The sequence below is a fragment of the Mya arenaria genome, chromosome 2, assembly GCF_026914265.1.
Source record: "Mya arenaria isolate MELC-2E11 chromosome 2, ASM2691426v1".
NCBI lineage: Eukaryota > Metazoa > Mollusca > Bivalvia > Myida > Myidae > Mya > Mya arenaria.
Window position 1 is genome coordinate 30,813,234 of NC_069123.1, and position 23,274 is coordinate 30,836,507.

General features: G+C 33.8%; 1 protein-coding gene across 8 annotated transcripts in view; it reads right to left on the minus strand.

Annotated features, from left to right (window-relative positions):
- LOC128246166 (calcium-activated potassium channel slowpoke-like) overlaps positions 1-23,274 on the minus strand; it is a 94,935-nt gene that overhangs the window by 15,791 nt on the left and 55,870 nt on the right. For 2 of the 8 annotated variants that reach the window (XM_052964372.1, XM_052964359.1), the window contains exons 12-22: positions 21,941-22,053; positions 20,321-20,479; positions 17,244-17,320; positions 15,460-15,513; positions 9,339-9,411; positions 8,604-8,669; positions 6,047-6,221; positions 5,292-5,516; positions 820-1,036; positions 501-599; positions 120-250 (exon numbers count right to left, since the gene is read on the minus strand). In XM_052964372.1, coding sequence (XP_052820332.1) covers positions 120-250; positions 501-599; positions 820-1,036; positions 5,292-5,516; positions 6,047-6,221; positions 8,604-8,669; positions 9,339-9,411; positions 15,460-15,513; positions 17,244-17,320; positions 20,321-20,479; positions 21,941-22,053 — 1,389 coding nt within the window. Of the gene's footprint in view, positions 1-119; positions 251-500; positions 600-819; positions 1,037-5,291; positions 5,517-6,046; positions 6,222-7,492; positions 7,535-8,603; positions 8,670-9,338; positions 9,412-14,098; positions 14,135-15,459; positions 15,514-17,243; positions 17,321-20,320; positions 20,480-21,940; positions 22,054-23,274 lie in introns of all 8 variants that reach the window. The other 6 variants (XM_052964378.1, XM_052964365.1, XM_052964391.1 and 3 more) reach the window with 6 other exon arrangements.

The window sequence follows — 23,274 nt, forward strand, 5'->3', positions numbered from 1 at the left end:
CGGTCATATATATGAGTCTCAGACTTACTGTGCTCATGAGTGAGTCTAGCACACTGACAGCGAAGGTGGTACCACAGGCAAAGGACTGGGTCATATAATTATATGAGTCTCAGACTTACTGTGCTCATGAGTGAGTCCAGCACACTGACAGCGAAGGCGGTGCCGCAGGCAAAGGGCTGGGTCATGTACAGCTCTGTGTCTGGATCATCCTCATCATCCTGGTCAAGGAACTGCACATTTGAGTCATTTGCTGAAACAAATAACTTCTTATGACAACTCAGTACAACCAGGATATTATCTTTGGCTTCCACATCAATGTTTTTATCAATTAAAAACTATGACATCAGTTTATTTTTCAATGAATATCTTATTTTGATGTAGTTACTGAAAGTAAAAAGTTAAATGGTATAAAATTATGGATGAATAAGATTAATATGTTCTGATTGAAAGTCTGAACAATATAATAATGTAAAAGAAATAAAGATGCTTCAGGTGGTCACCAAGTTCTGTGATGAGAGGCACATTGGAACCGCAGGCTGAGCCTCGTCTTGATGACTTGGAGGGGCTTGTCACCTGCATAAACCCAGGGGGCAGGAACTCTGCAACAGGTCATATCAGAATGGTTTGTCAATTAATACTTTGTTTAATACTTTATACACATAACATGTTCCTTTTTTAACAATGAACTTCAGAAAATATGTAAAAAATTAATTGTTGCATAATATTTATGTTATGGTGTGTTTCCATATAGTATTATGATTATTTATTTTTATCATTGGGTGAACGACATTTAACTGATATCATTTCACATGTCCATACCTAGAGTATGATGCCCCGGGCTGTTGGGAGAGGACGACTGTATGAGACCCACACTGTCATCAAACGTCATGGCCTTGATGTTGAGGGAGCACAGAATAGCCTCCTTGTCAACGAGATGTGGGTCGTCAAACTTGCGGTCCTTGGCTGACAGAATCACACACATGTCGCACAGGTTGATATTCACTGCACGCAGGTTGGCTCGATTCAGTGGCGAGCCCTGGGATAAAGAATCAATTGTTTAACGTGAACTTGTGTGGTTGTTAATTTTTTCGTTCAGAAAGTATTGGTGCCATGTTAAATATTGTAAGTACTTATTGGCAATGAAAAATGATGGAATTTCTATCAATAATCAATAATCAGTAATATACATTCAAAGTGATGATAAGCAAAATATATATATTATTTATCTATATATATATTATACATTGATGTGGTTAATTACTTTAAATGAAGAATATAATTGACAGATTCAGACAAAAAGATAAAAAAGTGGTAAATTTAGAAAATAATAATTTGTTATCTTCTAATAGACTTGACTTTTTCACACAAATTTTAAACGGCAAATATCGCGTGATATATAAGAGTAAAATCATTCTTTGAAGAGATAAGAGAAGCACTTGTTTGTATCTAATGTATATGAGTAGTGCAACTACTGCAATATTGTGAAGCTATTCTACCAACTGTTGTAAATTGACTGTCATGAAGAATGCCAACACCAGTCTGTTCTTTTAAATTGTAAGTAATAACTTGAAAATTATTGAAACCAGAGTTATGGGACTTGCCATACATATTGTCTTTGGCAACATGATCAGAAAACAAAAGTTCATTTAAGTATCTTGACTCTTTTTTTTCAATTATGGCCAAGATAAAAGAGTTTGAAAGATGACAACAAAAATGACATCAAGGCTATCAATATAATAATTTTATCACCTTTTTTGTAAAAAAAACTAAAAATGATGAATTTATCATTCATCTCGAAAATAACAAAAATTAAGGCATCATTTTTCAACATGTGCATCTGCAAAAATAAATGCTAGCTATTTATAAGGAGTAAGCTTAATTGATATTAGGTTAAAATTGAATGATAGCATCAGGTACATGCAAGATGATATAATGAAGAAAACATATGAACAGCTTGAAAGACTAAATCTAAAAGCGGTTGAGAATGGTTTATATTTTCTGAGAACAAATACCTCTTTTGCAAGCTGTGTTAAGAAGTCAAAATATGAACAATGAGGGTTTACTATCAAGCGAAGCTGGGAACTAACTGCCATAAAAATTACTTTAGTAAGTACTTTTAAAACTACATAGTATTACATTTATCACTATTGCACATCAACGTTAAGTACATTGTTGACCATATTCTTCCATTGCACTCCATGATAAATACTGTGGGAAAGTTTGACTAACAAAATCACCTTTTAATGAATATGCATGAGGCAGGGGAGACAACTCTTCTTCCAATGAAATCGCATGTTACAAATACATACTCTTCAATAACCCATTATTGTCAGGTGTTTCCACAGGAGAATGGTCGGCATAGTTGTTCTTAATTTGGAATATTCTAGCATACTGGGTTTAATTCCAGCTATAGCCAGAATACTTTTTCAGTGTCTGTGAATGTTTCCGCATTGTTTTTTTGTGGAATAAATGAAACTCTGTAGCCTCATTCGTTATTCATGGTTACGAGATTTTCCCTGAGCCAAATTGACCACCCTATACAACCAAGCATTATAGCGCAGTAGTAATATTAGCATTAGTTTCATAACTAACATGTATTAAGTGGACTCAGCAAAAAAAGGGAACTAACTCCTTATAGTTTTATATGGAGTTACGTAATTCTTACATTAAACCCTGATATTAATTAAGGGTAAATTTATAGAGAATAATTGTTTGAATCAAGGTAAGATCATAATTATTATATTTCACAGAGTATGCACAACTTTTTTTCAGAAGTGGCATAGAGATTCCTAATATCATATCCTCCACCTAACTTTGTAAAAAGAGGGTATGTGATAATGTAATCTTAAACTTATTTATTTCATTTTAACAAAGATTGTGAAACTTTGGTTATTACAACATTATATTGGTCTTGTTACATGTGACTGCAAGCTTATGCTGTGATGCAAAGTGGAGTACCCAGAGGAAACCCACTACTGACTAGTGGTGACTACCAACCCCAAACTCACATGGGCCCAGGTGGGAAGTCGAGCCCGGGATGCCTAGGTGTGAAGCGAGTACACCAACCACACAACTTACAGAACAACCAATGAAAACATGACCAGTATTTCAAACTTTTAAGTTATATTCAGGCTTTCAAGCAGTCCAAAAGAAAAAGAAAAACTTTAAAAAAGAAAATAGTAGGAAAACCTAAGAGCCGTTTTCATAATAATAGTACGAAAACTTAACAAAAGTAGGACAGTTATATAGGATCTTTTCCTATCAATTCATGAACATTTTATAACAGTTTTTTTTACCTTAAAATATTAAACTGATTTTAATGGCTAACACCTGTTTCATTAAAACTGTGATGAAACAAATGACCTCTGTATGGACGTCTTGATGGAACATTTAGTAACCAACACAACTACTTATAATGGTTGACATTGTTTCCATTGACTTGAAAAAGAAGTAGGTATAATAGAAGGTTTAAACAAGAAGTAGGAAAAAAATAAGACCTTTAAAAACGTAGGAAAAGGTATGAAAAAGGAGGATGCTGGAAAGCCTGTTATATTAAAACATGTAAAGTATAAATAATTAATCATGGTTAATACATGAAATACTATGTATGGAAACTTTCTCCGTGCGAGGGTCTTTTTTTTTTTCATGGATTATCTCCTATAAGAAGATACTTATAATCCCCTAATTCAGAGATACCAAGTTCTAATAATTAAACTACAAGATACATGTAGTATAATCTACTACATAAGAGATACTAAGTCCTTATTACAAGATAATAGCTACTAAGAAGGAGATACAAAGTCATAAATAGGAGTCCTAATAAAAAGATAGTACAGTAGAAACTCACTAAACCGGAACTCCACAAAACCGGAATCCTCGGGATACCGGTCTTTTTTCAGAGTGCCGGTTTTCCCCTTCTATTTTCAATATAAAAAACCCCAAACAAAACCAGAACCCCAGAATTCCGGATACCAGACAAAAAATCGTGAAAATTTGTTAGTTGTCAACATAATTTTACCTCATAAAACCGGACATATATTTGTTCCAACATGTCAAAATGATTTTGTGTATTAGGAATTCGCGAATCGCGTGTCACTTTGTTTTGACAGCCGGTGCGTCGTTAAATATTGCACCTGTGATGTTGTGTTAACTCGATAATCGATAATGATGATCGCGCTGTGGATTGACTGCCACACGATAATCAAACTTGTGAAAAGAAAATATTGATTGAAACATTAATTTGTTTGTTGCAGAAAATAAAGAACTAGAAACAGTTATTAAGTGATCATTTTGGAGGGTTGTTTTATCTAAAGACTTCTATGATTGAATCAAATTAGAGCGGGGCGCTAATTAAACTATCAAACATACTTAACAAGCATTAAATTACAGATAATCGGATAATTTGTTTGTTTGTTACTCAAATCAAGAACTTTGATTGGTGATGATGTGGTCATTTTCGCGAGTTGGTTTATTTTAAGACTTGGAAAAAAAGAAGATTATAAAAACGCAGAAATGTTTAATTATGTTTATCACTTTTGAATTGTTTTATGTAAAATAAATGTTATCTTTATGTGTTTTCATTTTATTCCAGTTTTCAACTTCCCTTTAAAGGTTAACTTAGTTAATATTTTGAGTAAACTTACTCCGTACATCAAATCCTCACTAAACCGGAATCCTCACTAAACCGGAAATTTTGCCCAGTCCGGACCTTGTCCGGTTTAGTGAGTTTCTACCGTACCACAAAATTAAGAAATAATGAGAATTGATCCAAGTATCTCATCATTACGACTTAATATCTCCTAATGAGTCAGTGAATTTTATTGTAATTAGGACTTCGTATCTCTGAATTAGGTCATTTCCTGATTAATAAACAGTATTCCTCAAAACTATTATAGACCGTGGCACTGACGCTTCCATAACTATGCATAAGCAGAATCTGGGATTATCAAGCTTTCATGATTAATATTAATTGGCAAGTTATAATGCAAACAGAAATATGATATGGATTTATTACAGAATCGATAATATTTCTAAACTAGGATCAGACAAAGGATTTCATCCAAATGCCACAAATGTCTTAAAAGCAGATTTATGCAAGAAATGACTCATGATAGCAACTCCAATACTTTTAATGAAACATGTCATGATTTACAAGACAAAATAGGCCTAAGTGCTACTACAAGTGGGTCTTACACAAACAATCACTTCTAGTTGGTAAAGGTCACTGACTCACATCTAGATGGCATCAAACACAGAAATTTAAAGTATACGTCCAGCTACATTTCACTTACTGGTAGGATCATGACTTTCGGAAAGTTCTGGATCGTCTTCCACTCTCTATGAAGGTAATCTAGGTTGCCCACGATAACAACATGCTTGAGTTCGTTGAAATGGAAATTGCTCGCTCGCAACGGCATAACCAAGTTGCGTAGACCAATCAGCGGTGATGTGGCGTCAGCGAACAGACACACAACCACGTGATTGCATAGAACAGTCATTGCTGCTTTGTTGCGGTCCTAAAATATGAAAATAATGTATAAGTAATAGTACAATGAAAACTACAGGGACAAGCCTTGAAGTCGAATATTCAATAATATAAGGCCACTATTAATAAACGTTTCTGGGCCTTACCCGATCCTCTCACAAACGAATCCAAGACTCAAGACTTTTTTCTACCCTCTCTGGTGGAAATATTTCTTCTTTTGATAATGGAATTAAGAGTCAAGAAAAAACACTTACCTTCCCACCTCAAAAATGAGGGTCCAGTATGGACAAACACAGCATTTTGAATTGTTTTAATCCGCTTAAATAATTTGAATAATTTTGTCCAATTAAATTAACAATTTACAAATACATTATCAATAAGTGTGAGCAAACTCCCTTTAAGTTTAATTACCTTCATTATTATTTAAGTTAGGATAATCACCAATGTTCATGCTTTGTAGCATACCAATAATGACAAGAACGCAACAATGATCATCTAGCACTTTTTTTGTGAATATGGCTAAATAAAAGTGTGTTATCTACTCCTTTTAAAAGAAATTACCATAATGGCCTCATCAATGATTCTCCCCCGGCACCAGTGGAACATGCCTGTTGAGTCAAACTTGCGGGGCTCATCCTGCACAGGTCCCTTCTCAGCAACAGTGGTCCACGGGGCCACTGGAACCTCAGACATCTCCCTTTCGAGACCATGGACTGCCTTACTTGGACTGCTTGGCCTACAGTGGGGAATAATTAATTTAATGATGATATACTTAAATGGTAAATGTAAGTGACTATAATAAGTTTAATCTCGTGATATAAACACTATTATTAGAACCTTATGATTCAGAAATTACATAAAATCCTTGAAAAGAATGAGAAAATAATAAATAAATGAAAACAAAAATGTGTGTTCAAAGAGAAAACTTTTTTAAAATTCACATTAAATTTCCATAAATACTTTTTACTTTTCACATATTGTTGGAAAATTCAAATTATTCCTCAAAAATAGAGTTTTCTAGAAAGAACATTTCAGCCCAAAAACTCCATCCGCATAGAACTCTAATACCAAAAGAAAGCTAAAATAACACTTCGGAAAGGGAAAGATAGTTGGTGAAAATGTTAGTTTTAGGACAAAGAAGCTGCTTTTTATAGTAAGTTTCTTTTCAAGACAAAGCATGTTATTTTTTGAGATTCTGACAGGGGCACAAAATTCAGTATTTCATTCAGGACAAAAAATAGGGAGAGACACATGGCGAATTTGTATATATTCGTTTGCCCTTCTAAAGATAAGAATTAGAAACCATTTTTCAGATTCTGAAGACTAAGATGAAAAAAATATTTATAGTTGTGCATACCATTACAATTATCATGCACTAGATAGTTAGAACTTATTATACAAGTATGACTGGAAATTGATTTTATGCCCCTGAACGCAGCATTTCAAACAAAACACTTGTAAGTGTTGTAAAATAAGTGAACTGGTGGTCAAAGGTAAAAACATGTTTTTCTGGTTAATTTAAAATATAAACCAATGTAATCAATATACAGCAACATGCATTATTTTGTTATTCCGCTTTATTCTATCGATATAGTGAAGTTGAGTCTCGTTTTTTGACAGCAAGGTAAAAGTCTATTTAGCAGATACCATTTTAGCGAGGTTTTGCCCCAACGACTATCCATTTGCAGAAATTACATTGTTTTGAAACAATTCCGCTGAATCATACAAGCAAAACTACATGTCGTGAAATTGCGGCAACAAGTGGTATCCACTAAAAGATCTTTTCCTTACGAACAAGACATTATCTTCGAGACCAGAATTTTAAGGAAACAAATCTGGTTTATTTTCTGATGTAAAGCTGTATCTTTTTGTTCTTTTTGAATATTTTTCAAATAGAAAATAACATTTTTTTAAAATCTATGATCTATGCGTTAGATCTCATTAAGTGTATATATATATATATACATATACATTGAACGTTATATGATATTTTGCATATTTTTTCACCATTCGTAGTCAGATTTTTGTTTGGACTTTTTCTTTTTCTTTCTGAAAACAAAAGAAGTAAAACAATATTGAAACTTTTGACTTACAGGCAAATAAATCATTTAAGATACAAAGACTTAACCTCAATATCACAAAAATACTCAAGTTTAGGGTTAAGGTCATAATTCATTGTTCATGACAAAGAATCGGAAAATTATAGACCCATGGAAAGAGCCCAGGCGGGTCTATTACTAATGGCATGCACGTTTAATAGGACATTTATGGTATGTTCAACTTCTATTAACAACCTGTAAAGCATATGCAAGTTTGGGTTGTGGTCACCAAGAAGGATAAGAGGGTTTTCTTCGGGTATGTCAGAAAACAAGACCACGATCTCGTGCAACTTAGTTCCAATGGGAATGACTTAGCACAAGTTAATATAACTTTAATTTGTAAAAAAAAAAAAGTTTAAACTGAAAGGGACACGACACCAGATGGTCCCTTAATTGGCAAATACAGTATTTCCTCCAAACATTAGCCTCAAATGGTCAATTATAATGGGTAAGTAAATAACCATATCCTTTTTTTCTTGCAATTGTATCATCTTGTGTTTAGTCCCTTTAAGAACCTATTCTGTTTCATTGATTTCTAGGAGAAAGATGCCCTGTAAGTGATTTTAATCACACTTAGAAACTGACGAAAAGGGGAACCAAATTCAATGCTGGAATAGATTCAGGGGGATTAGTCTCAATATAAAATCCAGCAAATTTGTGTCATTCATCTTTAGAATTGGATGGTCCTTAAAATCAATCCCAATACTAGGTATAACTAGTTAGAATGCACGAGGGTCACTCTGGCTTCATTGCAAAACTCCTAGGACAAACATGTTTTATTCAAATTAATCCTATTAGTTTATGTAAGTTACACTGCATGAGGGTGGCTTCATTGCAAAACATCTGCAACTATGAAGATCTGTTGCAACCACTTCTATATATGCAGACACTCAAGGGCCACTTTAATCATTTCAAACAGTAAATCTAATTAGGTATCAATAAAAGCTCCAAAATTCCAGCCAAACTAAAGATTGGAAAGTGTCTTGCAAGTCTGCATGCCTGAGGAGGGTTATTTTTACATAGAGAGGCGATTTATTCTTGAAGCAGAAGACTGCCATTTATGTCTTGCCCAAGCATCTTCCTCACTAAAATAGTCCCGACATGTTCACTGTTAGAATTCCTCCGCCATCGAAATAGTTCCTACTTTCACTTACAAGTAACACATTCATTATCAGTGGTTTGGCTCAAATATCAAAAAATCATATATATGAGCATTAAAGACTGTTTATGGCCAAATTTACTAAGCTATATGAGTGATAAAAAGTGATAAGCCTGTTTTAATGGCCAAGTTTTTTAAGCTACAAATGTATGAGCTTTAAAAAAATGTCTCTGGCCGATTATATCAAAACAAATGAACAGACACAGAATATATAAAAAGAAAGTTCAACATAAGGTCAGATCTGTACATTATTTATGACAAAAATAATGAATGCTTTTTATAAAAATCTAAGAGTTATAACAAAGGGCCAATGCTCGTCTGTTTTTCAGTAAAAAAGGGGGCATAACTCAATTAATTATTAAAGTATTAAAATCAGGGTTACAGGCTTTACTGTACATGGGTGTTATGTTTCTGGCAACATGTGTACCAAGTTTCATTAGAATTTCATAAACTGTTTTTGTTTTAAGGCCAAGGTGAAGGCGCACTGCCAAAGACTTCAACACTATAGCTATATGACAATACCTCAACTTTTTTCTTGGAAATACTAAAAAGCTAACAATATCACAGCAAACAGCAATATGCATCCAATACTTACATGTTCCCACCTCCCCCTGGGGGCTTTTTAATCTTGGTGAATGGGTTGCCAGGGTTCTGACTTTGAGTGGCAGCTACAATTACAAACATCTTGTATCAGACTGATTGGATATGGAGGGGGCAAGCAATTTGGGGGAAAATGCCAATCTTTATTTGCAATATGTTTTTTTTTAATCAAATAATGGTGTTAGTTTCAGACTTACATGGCATTATAATGCCTAGAAACATTATTTATATTAAATTCCACAGTATTTATACTTTTGAAGGCATTTAATATTCCAAAAGCACAAATCAATTTCAAATTTATAACTTGAATTATATAATTATAATTAAAATGTTATATCTAAATCAAACAGTGATTCATTACAAAGTGTAATTATTTAATTTAAGACAAAATAATAAGTGAAATAAGGTATGAAATTTAACTGTTTCAAATCTAAAACTTACTTCCATTACATATGCTGTGTCACTTGTATTAACAACAACTGTTTTTCTGTGTAATGTATAATAACTAAGTCACCAAGTGAAGTGATATCTTTCTATACAACAACATATAAATTACCTTTTTTACCACCTTAAAACATAAGATGCAAAGTTCTTTTATAACATTGAATACATTTAAATCTATTTAAAGGTACAGTACACCAGATTGGCACCAAATTTTTTTTTTCTGTAATGAATCTCAGGACGATTATTGATTAAAATGTTTCACTCTTTGATATCATAATTGTAAAAAATATACCAAACTGTAAAAAAAAAATCAAGTCGGAGACCGGGTTCGAACCGGTGTCCCCAATATTGCAGTTCAGTGAAGTATCCACTGTGCTAGGAAGGCTCACTCTAAACATCTGGAATATTTAAGCTATATACCTAACTTGGTAATATCACGTGATAACATCTTCCAGCCAATCACGCATAAGGAATGAATTCTACTAGGGAGACATACCTAGTAATCTTTTTTAATGGAAAAATACGAAAACACTGTGAAAATAATAAATTGTAAACTATGTGGTACTTCAGTAAGTAAGTATCAATGCATTGTACACATCGATACCAAGTTTATGTCAGTTTTCGACAATTTTCTTCTTTTTTTCACTATTTCATCATATGGAGAACAGCCCCTTTAACATCAATGTTTAAACACATACACACACAGTTCAATCATATTTCTAACAAACAAGACTCACTGATACTAATAGAAAAGAGTTAAGAAACAGTTATAAACACAAGATAAAGACAACTAGAGCTGTCACAGGAGTGACGAATACCCCAGGATGCTGTCTGGACACAGGAATGGCAAACTCTTTTTTAAAAAAGAGGCCATAACTCCAAAGTTATTGTAGTCACTGTTTTTCCACTCATCATGCTTAACCACTGTGCAATGTTTAATTAAAATCCACTGAGAAATTTAAAAGTAACGCTGCTGACAAGAAAAAGTAAAAAGGGCAATAACTCTGTAATTAGCTGATACAGAGTTAGCTGAAATGAAGTTATGGTTCTTGTACACTGCACTTCCACTCATTGTGATTAACCATTGAATGAAGTTTAATTAAATTTCACACTTTAAATTTCAAGTTATGCTCCAGGCAAGGAAAAGTAGCAAAAGGCAATAACTCTTTGATAAGCTGAAATAAAGTTATGGTTCTTGCACACTAAACTTTCTCTTATTGTGGTTTACCTAAGTATGAAGTTTAATAACATTCCAACCGGTCATGAAAAAGTAACAAAGGGCAATTACTATGTAATTAGCTACAATATAGTTATGGTTCTTTCATTTTGCACTTCAACTCATTATGTTCTATCATTTTATTAAGTTTTATAGAATTCTATCCAGTAATTTTCAAGTTGTGCTCCAGACAAAGAAAAAGTAACAAAGGGCAATAACTCTGCAAATAACTGTAATTAGCTGAAATAAAGTTATGGTTCTTGTACACTGCACTTTCTCTTATCATGTTCTACCACCAAATGAAGTTTAATTAAATTCCATCCAGTAGTTTTCAAGTTATCATCTTAACAAGGAAAATTGCAACAGACTGACCAACCCACCAACCAACCTACCAATCGACCAACCAACCATCCACAGGGTGACTCCAATATACATACGCCCTTCAAACTTTGTTCGTAGGTGAATATAAACATATGATTTATATCATACACGAAATTATGTTTATTTTAGACAGCTCAAACTGAAATTGCTGGCTATTTATAAAGGAAAGAAGTGTAGGGGAGATTATAAATGTCCACTGCAGTGCAAGGGGCACCACTCATCACCTACCTGTCACCGCTAATGCGCAACACAAAAAGGAGAAAAATTAAGTAAGAGCTAGCTACAGGTGGGACACTGGGAAAAGGAGTAATTTTAATGTAGCCATCTTATTTAATTTGATAATTATAGTTTTCATGACAAAATCATGATTTCAATGCATCAATTAACTTTTAAGTTATACAGAAAATAAACTTTTTTGCCAAAAGCAGTCTTAAAGACATATTGAGATTGTATTAAAATACAGGTGATTTAAAGTGGCATCATTTTCCTTTGATAAGTTTTCCTAATTTTGAGTCATCTTAAAATCGATGGCAATGAAAAACTGAAAATGTACTACAAATATCTCATTTACTTTTACATCCAATTTCAACTTCCCTTAAACATGGTAACAACAGACTTTTGTGCAAAATGGTCAAGATCTTGCTAAATTCCATTATCATGCCACAAAAATACGTGATTGAAAGTATTTAAACCACTTACAGCGCCCTTTTAATATTAAAAGTCTACTGGCTGGAAAGTAAAATGGTATTTGTAAGAATAAAAACAGTCATTATTTTCTGTCTTTGCTTAACCAGGGGAGTAGATCTGCTTTTAAATACCATTAAGAATACAACCTACTTTTTCAGCCAATGAAACTGCAAACTGCAGTCATTAGATACTTGGCTTAATCGTTAAGAATTTCAACTTCTGCGGGTGTCTACTGCCACTCATTCGACACAAACTCACTGGGTCAGATTTTGTGTTTACATGTGTCAGCCAATGAGGTTGTATTCTAAGTAAATTAAAAGACCTGAAGTAAAATCTTAATGATTAAGAAGGCCTCATTCACTAAGCTGAATTTGCCCATTCTTAATCATTAAAATTTACTTCATGTCATCCAACTATTACCTGGTAAAAGGATAAACAAGCGTTTGCATTAAAGTAACATTGGTATAACAAACTCTAAGCAAAAGAAGCTGTCCACATGTCAGACAATAGATGGAGAATCCATGAAAAAGAAAATGGAAAGACACGTTCATTGTTAACTTAAAAAAATGTAAGTCCTGGAATAATGCAATAAACTTCTATAAAATAAATGTAAATCCTGCCTTTAGGCAATGTTAAAGAAATTAAATTCCTGACATATTGCAATAAAATTAATTAAAAAAAATTAAGTCCTGCCTTAACGCAATAAACTTAAGTAAAAGAAATGGAAATCCTGACATATTGCAATTAACTTCTGTACAATAAATATAAATCCTGTACAAATAACGCAAACATAAGCAAAAGAAATGAAAGTCGAAACAAAGGTGCAATAAAACTTTAATAAAGAAATGTATGGCATAATGCAATACACATCTGTTGAATAAGGGGTTTTACTTTGCATTTTTTTCAACCAAGAGTTATGAGCCTTTATAACCATACATGTGCACATAGTCATTGGAAATATGTGTACAAAGATTCATATACCTATCTTGAACAGTTATTAAGTTATTTGCCATTTAAAGTCTTTAGGCTTGCACTTTTTCTATCAACTATCTAACGCATATTTGAACATAAATTAAAACCAGAGTTATGTACCTTGTTACACATGTTCACTACACATGTGCATTATAATTTTATCACTAGCAACATGTGTACAAAGTTTCATGAGAAAAGGCTGAAAGACTGTTAAATACTGGCAAAGTTAAACCTACCAAATTACATAACTTACAATTATTGAAGCCTGTGTTATGAGCCTTGTTGTTAATGTAAACATTGTTTTTGGCAACATGTGTACCATTAGTTTCATATGTATATCTTGTATTGTTATTAGGTGATGCCCAAGGTAAAGTTTTTGCATGACCTTTACAAGAAGCATTATATGACATTTATTAAAGTCAGAGTTATGTGCCATAATGTACATAAGCATGTTATCTTTGGCAACTTGTATACCAAATTTGATTGGAATATCTTGAAGGGTTTCCAAAAATGGCTAAGAATAAGGATTTGCTTCCAACAATGTCATGAAGGCTATGAAGGCTATAACAATACCTTTTAGAACCCCCGTTTTCTTAAAAAACCAGATGAGCTTATAATAATGACAATCTTTATTTACATGGACATTAAATGGTCTTTCATGTGATTGTAACAGTAACATGATTAAAGAAAAATAGTGCATTATCAGCAAAAATATATAAATAATTGCAAAATATGTAGTTTTAGCTGGAAAGAAAGAAAATATAACTGAAACAAAAAATCTAATGAAGTGAATAGATCCATTTTGCTTAATTGCATTTTTTAAGGACTTTCAAACAAAGATATGATGTTGTTTTCCTACTGGTCAAATAACAATTCTTTGACTTGAAAATTAAAAACTAAAACGCAAACAAGGATATAAATATTTTTAAAAAAAAATCAAAATGTTTAAGAGATAACCAAAACAGCTAAAGCTTAGTTTCCATTGAAACTGTTCTAGCATGCATATACAACAGTGGAATCACCATCATTTACACAGAAAAAAACACCAACATTACCTAGAACTGCAGTTGCGCCTTTACGGAACAAAGCCACTGGTTTGCAACGCAGAAAACATTTGTTAGTCACCACATACCTTACCTTCATTCATTTGAAATTCTACTTTGAAATTCTACAAGCTTAAAGCCATCTATTTTGCCATCTAGCCCTAACCCCAAATAGTTTTTGCTCAAATAAAGATTAAGTGCCCTTTCCTATGAACCACAGTGTCAGTGAACATTCATAATTATGTTTATCTTAGTAACTAAAACTTACTTCTCTTTGCAATTCTATTTCCTTTTACAACTCATTCCTACTACCCTTTATAAACCAACTGCTAATCCTTATCCACCCATACTTTCTTCCCTTTATAAACCAACTGCTTATCCATATCAACCTGTTCTTACCTCCCTTTATAACCCAATGGGTAATCCTTATCAACCCATAGTTACTTCCCTTTATAACCCAACTGCTTATCCTCATCAACCCATTCTAACCTCCCTTCATAACCCAACTGCTAATCCTCATCAACCCATACTTACTCCCCTTTATAAACCATTTGCTAATCCTCATCAACCCATAATATACCTACTTCCCTTTAAAATCCATTCTTAACTTCACTTTAAACCAACATTTGTTTTTCTTAATAATCAATACTTTGTTTGCTGTTATATGCCACTTGATACTTAATTCCCTTTATAACCCATTATAACTTCCCTTACTAACCCCCATACTTACTCTTTTAACAACCAATATGTACTGCCCTTTATATCTGTTATTTACTTCCCCCTTATAACCCATTCTAACTTAACTTTATAACCTATTTTTAATTTCTTTAATAACCCTTTCTTGCTTCCCCTTATGACCAAAACATAACTTTATAACCTATTTTTACTTCACTTTATAATTTTCTTTGCTTCCCTTAATAACATATTCATGCTTCCCCTTATAACCCATACCACCTTCCCCTTATAAACAATACTTACTTCCCTTTTTAACCTATGCTTACCTCCCCTTATAACCCAAACTAACTTCCTGTTATTGCCTATACTTACTTCCCCTTATTACCAATACTAACTTCCCCTAATGACCCATTCTTTACCCTCTTATAACCCATACATACATACTCCCCTTATAGCCCATAATTACTTCCCCTAATAGCCCATACTTCCCTTGAAACCTTTTATAACCAAAAGTTACGAAAGGTTTTTTATTATAATTTTTTTATATGAAAGACTCACAGAGATTATGAGAAGTGCATACAGAAGTGTTACTGTTAGTATTCTGCAGTACACGACAGAGATAAAGATAAGTACATACACATGTGGTTAATTTTGTGAACATTTACTGAAACTAGCCTATGCCTTGTTCACTAACTTACTGATTCTGATACTTGGATTAATTTTTAACTTAGGCTTATACGATGGCTCTATAGCTGCAAAGCAAAATACATTTATTTACAAGAAGTAATTTCATAGAACAACTACTGAACATATCCACCATTCAGTGTTTTTAGCACTATTTTACCCCTCATCATTATATTATAAGTACAGAAATTATTGTAATGCATAGAAATTGGTCCCTTATCAAATAGTATTAATCATTTATATAATGTGTTACATACAATATCAATCATTTCCATTTTCAAACATCATCGTCCTTAACTAAATTTCCAAAGCCTTAAAGGGACTAGACACCAGATGGTCCAAAAATTGTCAATGCCAGCTAGGAGGCCGATAATACATCCTATTTTCAAATAGTGCATAATGGTTTCCCAGTTTAAATCATATTTGTTTATTAGTACAGATAAATAAACTGACGCTATTTTTAAACTTACTGGGATAAACGTGGTAGAGAACCATATAGTTAATTTTGAATTGGAAAAATGCGCAAAAACTGTGAAAGATACATGTGTTGTAAGCTATGAGATAGATCAGTAAATAAGAATCAATGCATACAGGAAAATGTCAGTTTTATGTAAGTTTTTTCTTGCACTTGTATCATCTGGTGTCTAGCCCCTTTAAGAATAAAGTCAGAATTCATTTTCAAAGCAGGCCATGTTATAATATAGGCTGGTGCTGCAAGCTTTAGTTTGGGTGGAACAAACATTTTTTTATTTATTTTTTCGAAGAATTGGAAAGTGTTCAAACTTAAAAAAAGAGCACATTATCAAATCAAACTTTAAATTCTGATTCTATGTAAATAATTCATGCTTATTCTTACTTTAATCTGCACAAACAAGAAATTCTATTTCATATGTAATGTTACATGTAGAATTTTTTACTAACAGTGTTACATACATGACCAATTGTGAGTGCCTCTTTTGAGTTTTTGCACTTCACTAGTTTTAAAATTGGCGCCCCCATTATTTCACTTGAAGAACATTATTAAGGTAAACTAATATTCTGCTAGTTTAGAAATTTGCATCCTTATTGATTTAAGAACAAGGGGTTAATGTCAGTTTTTCATTTTAACAAATGTGTTCTACAGCAGTATGAATATTTAAAGACGAAACTATGAATGCTGCTGACCCATATTCACAGTGGTATGACCCAGTGTTTTTGACCCGAGATGACCCATATTCCACTCAGGTCCTAAATATCATGCTAAGAAATATTGGGACTAAATTTCATGAAGATTGGATTAACACTGATGATATTTTGTGAAAGGAATAAGAAACTTCAACACAATTTAAATTGGCTTCATATTTGACCTATTGACCTAGTTTATGACAAAATATGACCCATATTCACAATTGTCTTGAATAATTGCTGACAAAGTTTCAAAAAAATAGAATAAAAATTGTTGTATTTATGACAAAAAAAGTGACATCTGACCAACCACCCTTACCTAGTGCTTGACAATCTATAACCCAGATGTTTTTGTTTTCAATGAAAAATCCAGCTAAGAATCACAAATATTACACTCTCGTGAAATTTAAGCAATCTACAGTCTAACGTGTGATGGATAATTCAAGCATTCATTTTTGCTGGAAAATAAACCACTCATACATTCTCTAAAATGCAACCCAGGCAAGGTGACAACAAAATTATGCATCTATAATTCTCCATCTAGTCCAAGCTGGCAGTTCAATCCCCAAAGGGTCGGGGTTATGCAAATAAGGTCATTTCTCTAGTAATTCAGGCTAATATTTTCAATACTTACATGGTCTGCAGCGACATTTCTTGACCATACGAATGTCTGTGACCTCACTGTGACAACTTTTGCAATAGTAGTAGGCCCTGTAAAGGAAAAGAATCAAGATTAAATCACATTTTCTACTAGAATCCTTGATAAAACTGCCCCAAATATTACTGTTGAAAAGCTCTCCTAGACACAAATTCCTACCTACATGTAGGATCCTTGATGAAACTGCCCCAAATATTACTGTTGAAAAGCTCTAGGAACAAATTCCTACCTAGGATCCTTGATGAAACTGCCCCAGTATTACTGTTGAAAAGCTCTAGGAACAAATTCCTACCTAGGATCCTTGATGAAACTGCCCCAGTATTACTGTTGAAAAGCTCTAGGAACAAATTCCTACCTAGGATCCTTGATGAAACTGCCCATTGTTGAAAAGCTCTAGGAACAAATTCCTACCTAGGATCCTTGATGAAACTGCCCATTGTTGAAAAGCTCTTGGAGCAAATTCCTACCTAGGATCCTTGATGAAACTGCCCCAAATATTACTGTTGAAAAGCTCTAGGAACAAATTCCTACCTAGGATCCTTGATGAAACTGCCCCAAATATTACTGTTGAAAAGCTCTAGGAACAAATTCCTACCTAGGATCCTTGATGAAACTGCCCATTGTTGAAAAGCTCTAGGAACAAATTCCTTCCTAGGATCCTTGATGAAACTGCCCATTGTTGAAAAGCTCTCCTTCAAACAAATCCCACCAAGGATACTTGATGAAACTGCCCATTGTTGAAAAGCTTTCCTTCAAACAAATCCCACCAAGGATACTTGATGAAACTGCCCATTGTTGAAAAGCTCTCCTTCAAACAAATCCCACCAAGGATACTTGATGAAACTGCCCATTGTTGAAAAGCTCTCCTTCAAACAAATCCCACCAAGGATACTTGATGAAACTGCCCATTGTTGAAAAGCTCTAGGAACAAATTCCTACCTAGGATCCTTGATGAAACTGCCCATTGTTGAAAAGCTCTCCTTCAAACAAATCCCACCAAGGATCCTTGATGGAACACCCCCTGTTATTTCTGTTGAAAATCCCTCCTACAAACATGATGAACTAGCCCCCAGGATATTTGATTACCAACAGAAAAACACACACAAAAAACTCCCTGTCGAGAAATGACACTAACTACCATACCAGCTTAATAGAGCTCTCTCCGAATCAATAACTTTACATCAAAAGTTCCTCGTTATGAGACATAGCAAGGCAAATATCTCAGAAACTGGACAATGAGATTAATGGTAGATGTTTACAATATTTGTTCCAAATAGAATGCACTTATCACAAAAAATATACAAACATACAATGAAAGAGTTATTATTTGCAAAGAAGAGGGGGGTGGGGAGGAATCATGAAGACTAATTAATGAAGTAATTAATGCAAACAATAAAAACTTTCATTTATTTTGCTTCTTGTGGACAACAGTATTTCTGAGTTCTCCTCCTGTTGACTGCAAACAAGAGGGGTGCAGAGTAAACACTAATGCTTGTCTGTTTTTTAATGAAACAATGGGCATAACTCAACAGTTATTCAAGCCAGAGTTATGGTCCTTGCTAAACATGTGGACATTGTCTCTTGCAACAATTGTACCAAGTCTCATTTGAATATCTTGAATGGTTTAAGAATTATGTTCAAAGTTAAGTGATTAAGAGTAGAATCTGAGTGTTTTGATTGGATTGTAGAATTAATTCACAAATTAATTCCATCGAATCCCTGATTCAAGTCTACGGGTAAGAATAAGAATGATATTGAATATGGACCCAAGACTTCGAAAACAAGAGCACCACGAAACGGAGCATTATACGCCCGAAGAAGATTCAGCTTGAGGTCTTTAATAAACATTTAGGTTATGCTAGTATACTGCTTACTAGGTGTGAAGTGTTTACAATAAAGGCTTAAACTTCCAATATTGAAACGGAATTGCTAACGCCCCCCAGTGAAATTAGCCTTTGAGGTACGGACCTGGAAAGCATGCTTGACAAATCCTTTTAATGTAGAGATGATTTGTATAAAGTTATTTGAAAATTGCTTTAGTAGTAACCCAGTTATGGCCTGGACATGGAATTGCTAACGTCCCCCCCCCATGGTGATTCTAGTGTTTGAGGTATGGACCTGGAAATTGCGCGCGACACATCCTTTTAATGTAATGATGCTTTGTATAAAGTTATTTGAAAATTACTTTATTAGTGACCAAGTTGTGGCCCGGACACGGATTTGCTAACGCACCCCCATGGTGATTATAGTCTTTGAGGTATGGACCTGGAAACTGCGCGCGACACATCCTTTTAATGTAGTGATGATTTGTATAAAGTTATTTGAAAATCGCTTTATTAGTTACCAAGTTATGGCCCGGACACGGAATTGCTAACGGACGGACAGACGGACAGACGATGGAGGCCATAACATAATACGACCCTTCGGTCGTATAAAAAAATGTTCTTAAAAAATGGTACTAATGTTAGCGGCACCTTCACCTAATAATAACATTATATGAGTAGCTTTGTGACATTTGCCGCACAGTTAATTTGCAGTAAATCTATAAACAAATCCATGCCACCCCAGCCACTGGGTTTCATCTGGCAGGATTTCATTCCTTTCTACCCCTTTGGCAGAATCCAATTTTAATTGGGACCCTCTTATCAACTAGTGAAATGCACATTTATTTTTCTTTATATTATAATTATGTAGTTCAAAATCAATTGTTTGAATTGTCACACAATACAAAGCAAGCTTTAATTTGCAAATTACATTTTCAATTCATTTTATGATTTAAACATATTTTTTGTATATAAATTCTTGATTGCAATTATTCCTCTGGGAATATATCTGTACAATTCCTGTATTACGGTATGTTTTTAAGGAAACATCAATATAGAGTTAAATAAAGGGTTCTAAACCAACTCCCTATCTAACAATATTTTGTTGAACACTCTTTGATAAAATGGCTGCTATAAGTCACATCTCTCTTTTTCGAAGGGATATCCTTTATGTTCAGATATAAACATTTTCATAAGTAAGAGCATAATAATAGCCAAGAATCAACAAACCTCTTGACCTCCTCAGCAGACTCAGCTATGAAGAATCCCTGTGTGGCCGTCTCTAGTTTCACCTTTGAGCCCGGGTTGATCGCGAGAGTGCTCTCCCTTCCCTCGTCTGACCGAACCTCAATAGCCAGCAGCAGCAACTTCAGCTTCGCAAAACACAACCTGATTAACAAAATATATTGAAGTAGTAAAACATGGCTACAATTTGCTTTAAGTAAGTATATGTAGGTAGATAGGTCAAGGTATTAGATATGAGTCCATTATACAATTATGTGAACTATGGATGCTTTCGATTACCCCATATTATTTGGTATCAATGGAAGGCATTTGATATGTAGAGAAAGGTTATGTAATAATGTGTTAATGCACAAACCTCATTGAAACCGGATTTTTCATTTTGGTAAATGGCATTTGCAGCAGGATGTATATTAAGAGAGGAAAATCAAATGCTGCCAACCCTTATTCACGGGTCTGACCTTGCTTTCCACCCAAGATATTACTCATATTCACATTGTTTCATGCTAAGAAAATTTGAATAAACACTGCTGAATTAATGTTTTTCTATATTTGATCTAGTTCTTTACCAGAGATGACCCATATCCACACTGATCTCAAATAAATCAATTGCTAACAAGTATTCTGACAAAGTTTCATGAAGATTGGATAAAAAAATTGTTTCTATGACACAGAACCCTCCCCCCCCCACCCGACACAATTCTTAACAATAAGGAACATCTGCCTGCTTGACACATATACAAATAGACAAAGGTCATCTTGATATAGGACTCAAAAGTTTATACCATTTTTTTAAATCTTGAGTTAACAAAAAAGACAAGGTGTAGCTAGCGATACGTAAACATACTCATGTGGAAAAAGTCGTCAAACTGTAAAAAAACAAGAGATGTTAGTGAAACATTTATGCCCCCTTGGGAGCCAAATTGTTAGTAGGATTTGGACACTTAAATAAAATATGGACAATCAGAAAACCTTTTTTCAGCTTACAGTCACACTGACCTTGACCTTTGACCCACTGACCTCAAAATCAATAGGGTTCATCTGCTGGTCATGACCAATAAGCCTACCTAGTATGAGGTCCCTGGGTCAAAGCGTTCTCAAGTTATTGATCGGAAACCGTTTTTCATGTTAAGGTCACACTGACCTTGACCTTTGACCCACTGACCTCAAAATCAATAGGGTTCATCTGCTGGTCATGACCAATACACCTACCAAGTATGAGGTTCCTGGGTCAAAGCGTTCTCAAGTTATTGATCGGAAACCGTTTTTCATGTAAAGGTCACACTGACCTTGACCTTTGACCCACTGACCTCAAAATCAATAGGGTTCATCTGCTGGTGATGACCAATACACATACCAAGTATGAGGTCCCTCGGTCAAAGCGTTCTCAAGTTATTGATCGGAAACCATTTGGTATTCCGACCGACCGACAGACAGACAGACAGACAGACAGACAGACCGACCGACATGTGCAAAACAATATACAATATATAAATGGTATAATACCCATGGGGCTAAGGCCCATCATGGCCTAGATACAGCCCTGAATGTTATAATTTCAATTAACTTATTTTATTTCAAGATTACAACTTGAAGCAATGAACATACTCTGCCGCCTCAGGGAATGTCAGGCCGTTGAAGGACGAGGACAGAAATTCTGTATACATCTCCATGGCTGTGCCCCGCATGTAGTCATTCTGCCATTGCTGCATCTCAACTGACTGTAAAGGTTACACCACACTGATTATTTATGTTTTTTAATTGTTTCTTAAGTTTAGTCATATATAACTTGGATATAAATTATTTTCTGCCTCTCTCACACTCACATAAGTTCTGACTTAGTCTAACAGCTGTGTAGCTAAATGTATGTATATGAACATGATAAAAGGAAGTGACAACAACATTTAAATATATATAAAAATTTGTTTTGTTTCTAATTATTTCACTTACTAATGCACAATGGAGATTTATCATTTTTGTATATTAATAATAGCTGCATATTATCTAAGAAATTTGTCATTATGATTTCTATGATACATTTTATCGATTTTTTGGCAAAACTTATTGTTGTTTTATTTTTCCGTTGTTTTTTTTTCTTCAAATATATTTTTATGGCCAGTATAGATTCACAAGCTTAAAACTTCAGTTTGAACTTGTTTCATGTACAGCCATACAACATTAAATGAGAAAACAGATCTCAAAAATATCATTACGGCAACGGTAACAAAATTACATTAATAACAGAAGAAATACAAGTCATATTACTGATGGATATTGACAAAATTGTGACTCGAGTCAAAGAAAAACATCAAGATAATTTTTTTAAATCAACATACAAGAACATTAAAATATACATTCCAATATTATATAATATCGCATACATTATAATTGATGTTACATTTTGGACTATCCATCTTGCCGATTACGGCATTGACCTGAGAAAATATCCTGACTTAGATCTCAAATTGCTCCTTAAATTCTTTTGAACCCAAGGAATTCCATGGAACAATAAGTCTGCATTGACAGCTTGGTGAATCCTACGTAACTAACGATTGTCTGTTATAATCTAGCATAAAAAGGGAAGTCTTTCATTTTAATGAGCTGTGAGGAAAGTACATATGTTTTTACCATTGTTGCAGGACCTTCACAGTGATTAAGCCAGATTAGCTCCTGAATCTGAATTTTTCATTTCTTTTATATCTATTATGTGCTTAGCAATCTTGATCAAATAGCAGAAAAGATTAACCCTTTTATCCTGGAGTGCTGAAAGCTAACAAAAAATCAATCTAAGAACACCAATAACTGAATTGAAATTCTAATGCAACATCACAAACAGTTATCAGAAATACAGCAAAAACTAGCAATAACTTGAGTGGCTGAAGAACCAATGAAGATGAACACATAAAAAGGAAAGATGTCTGTCCCCAAAATCAGCTTTTAAG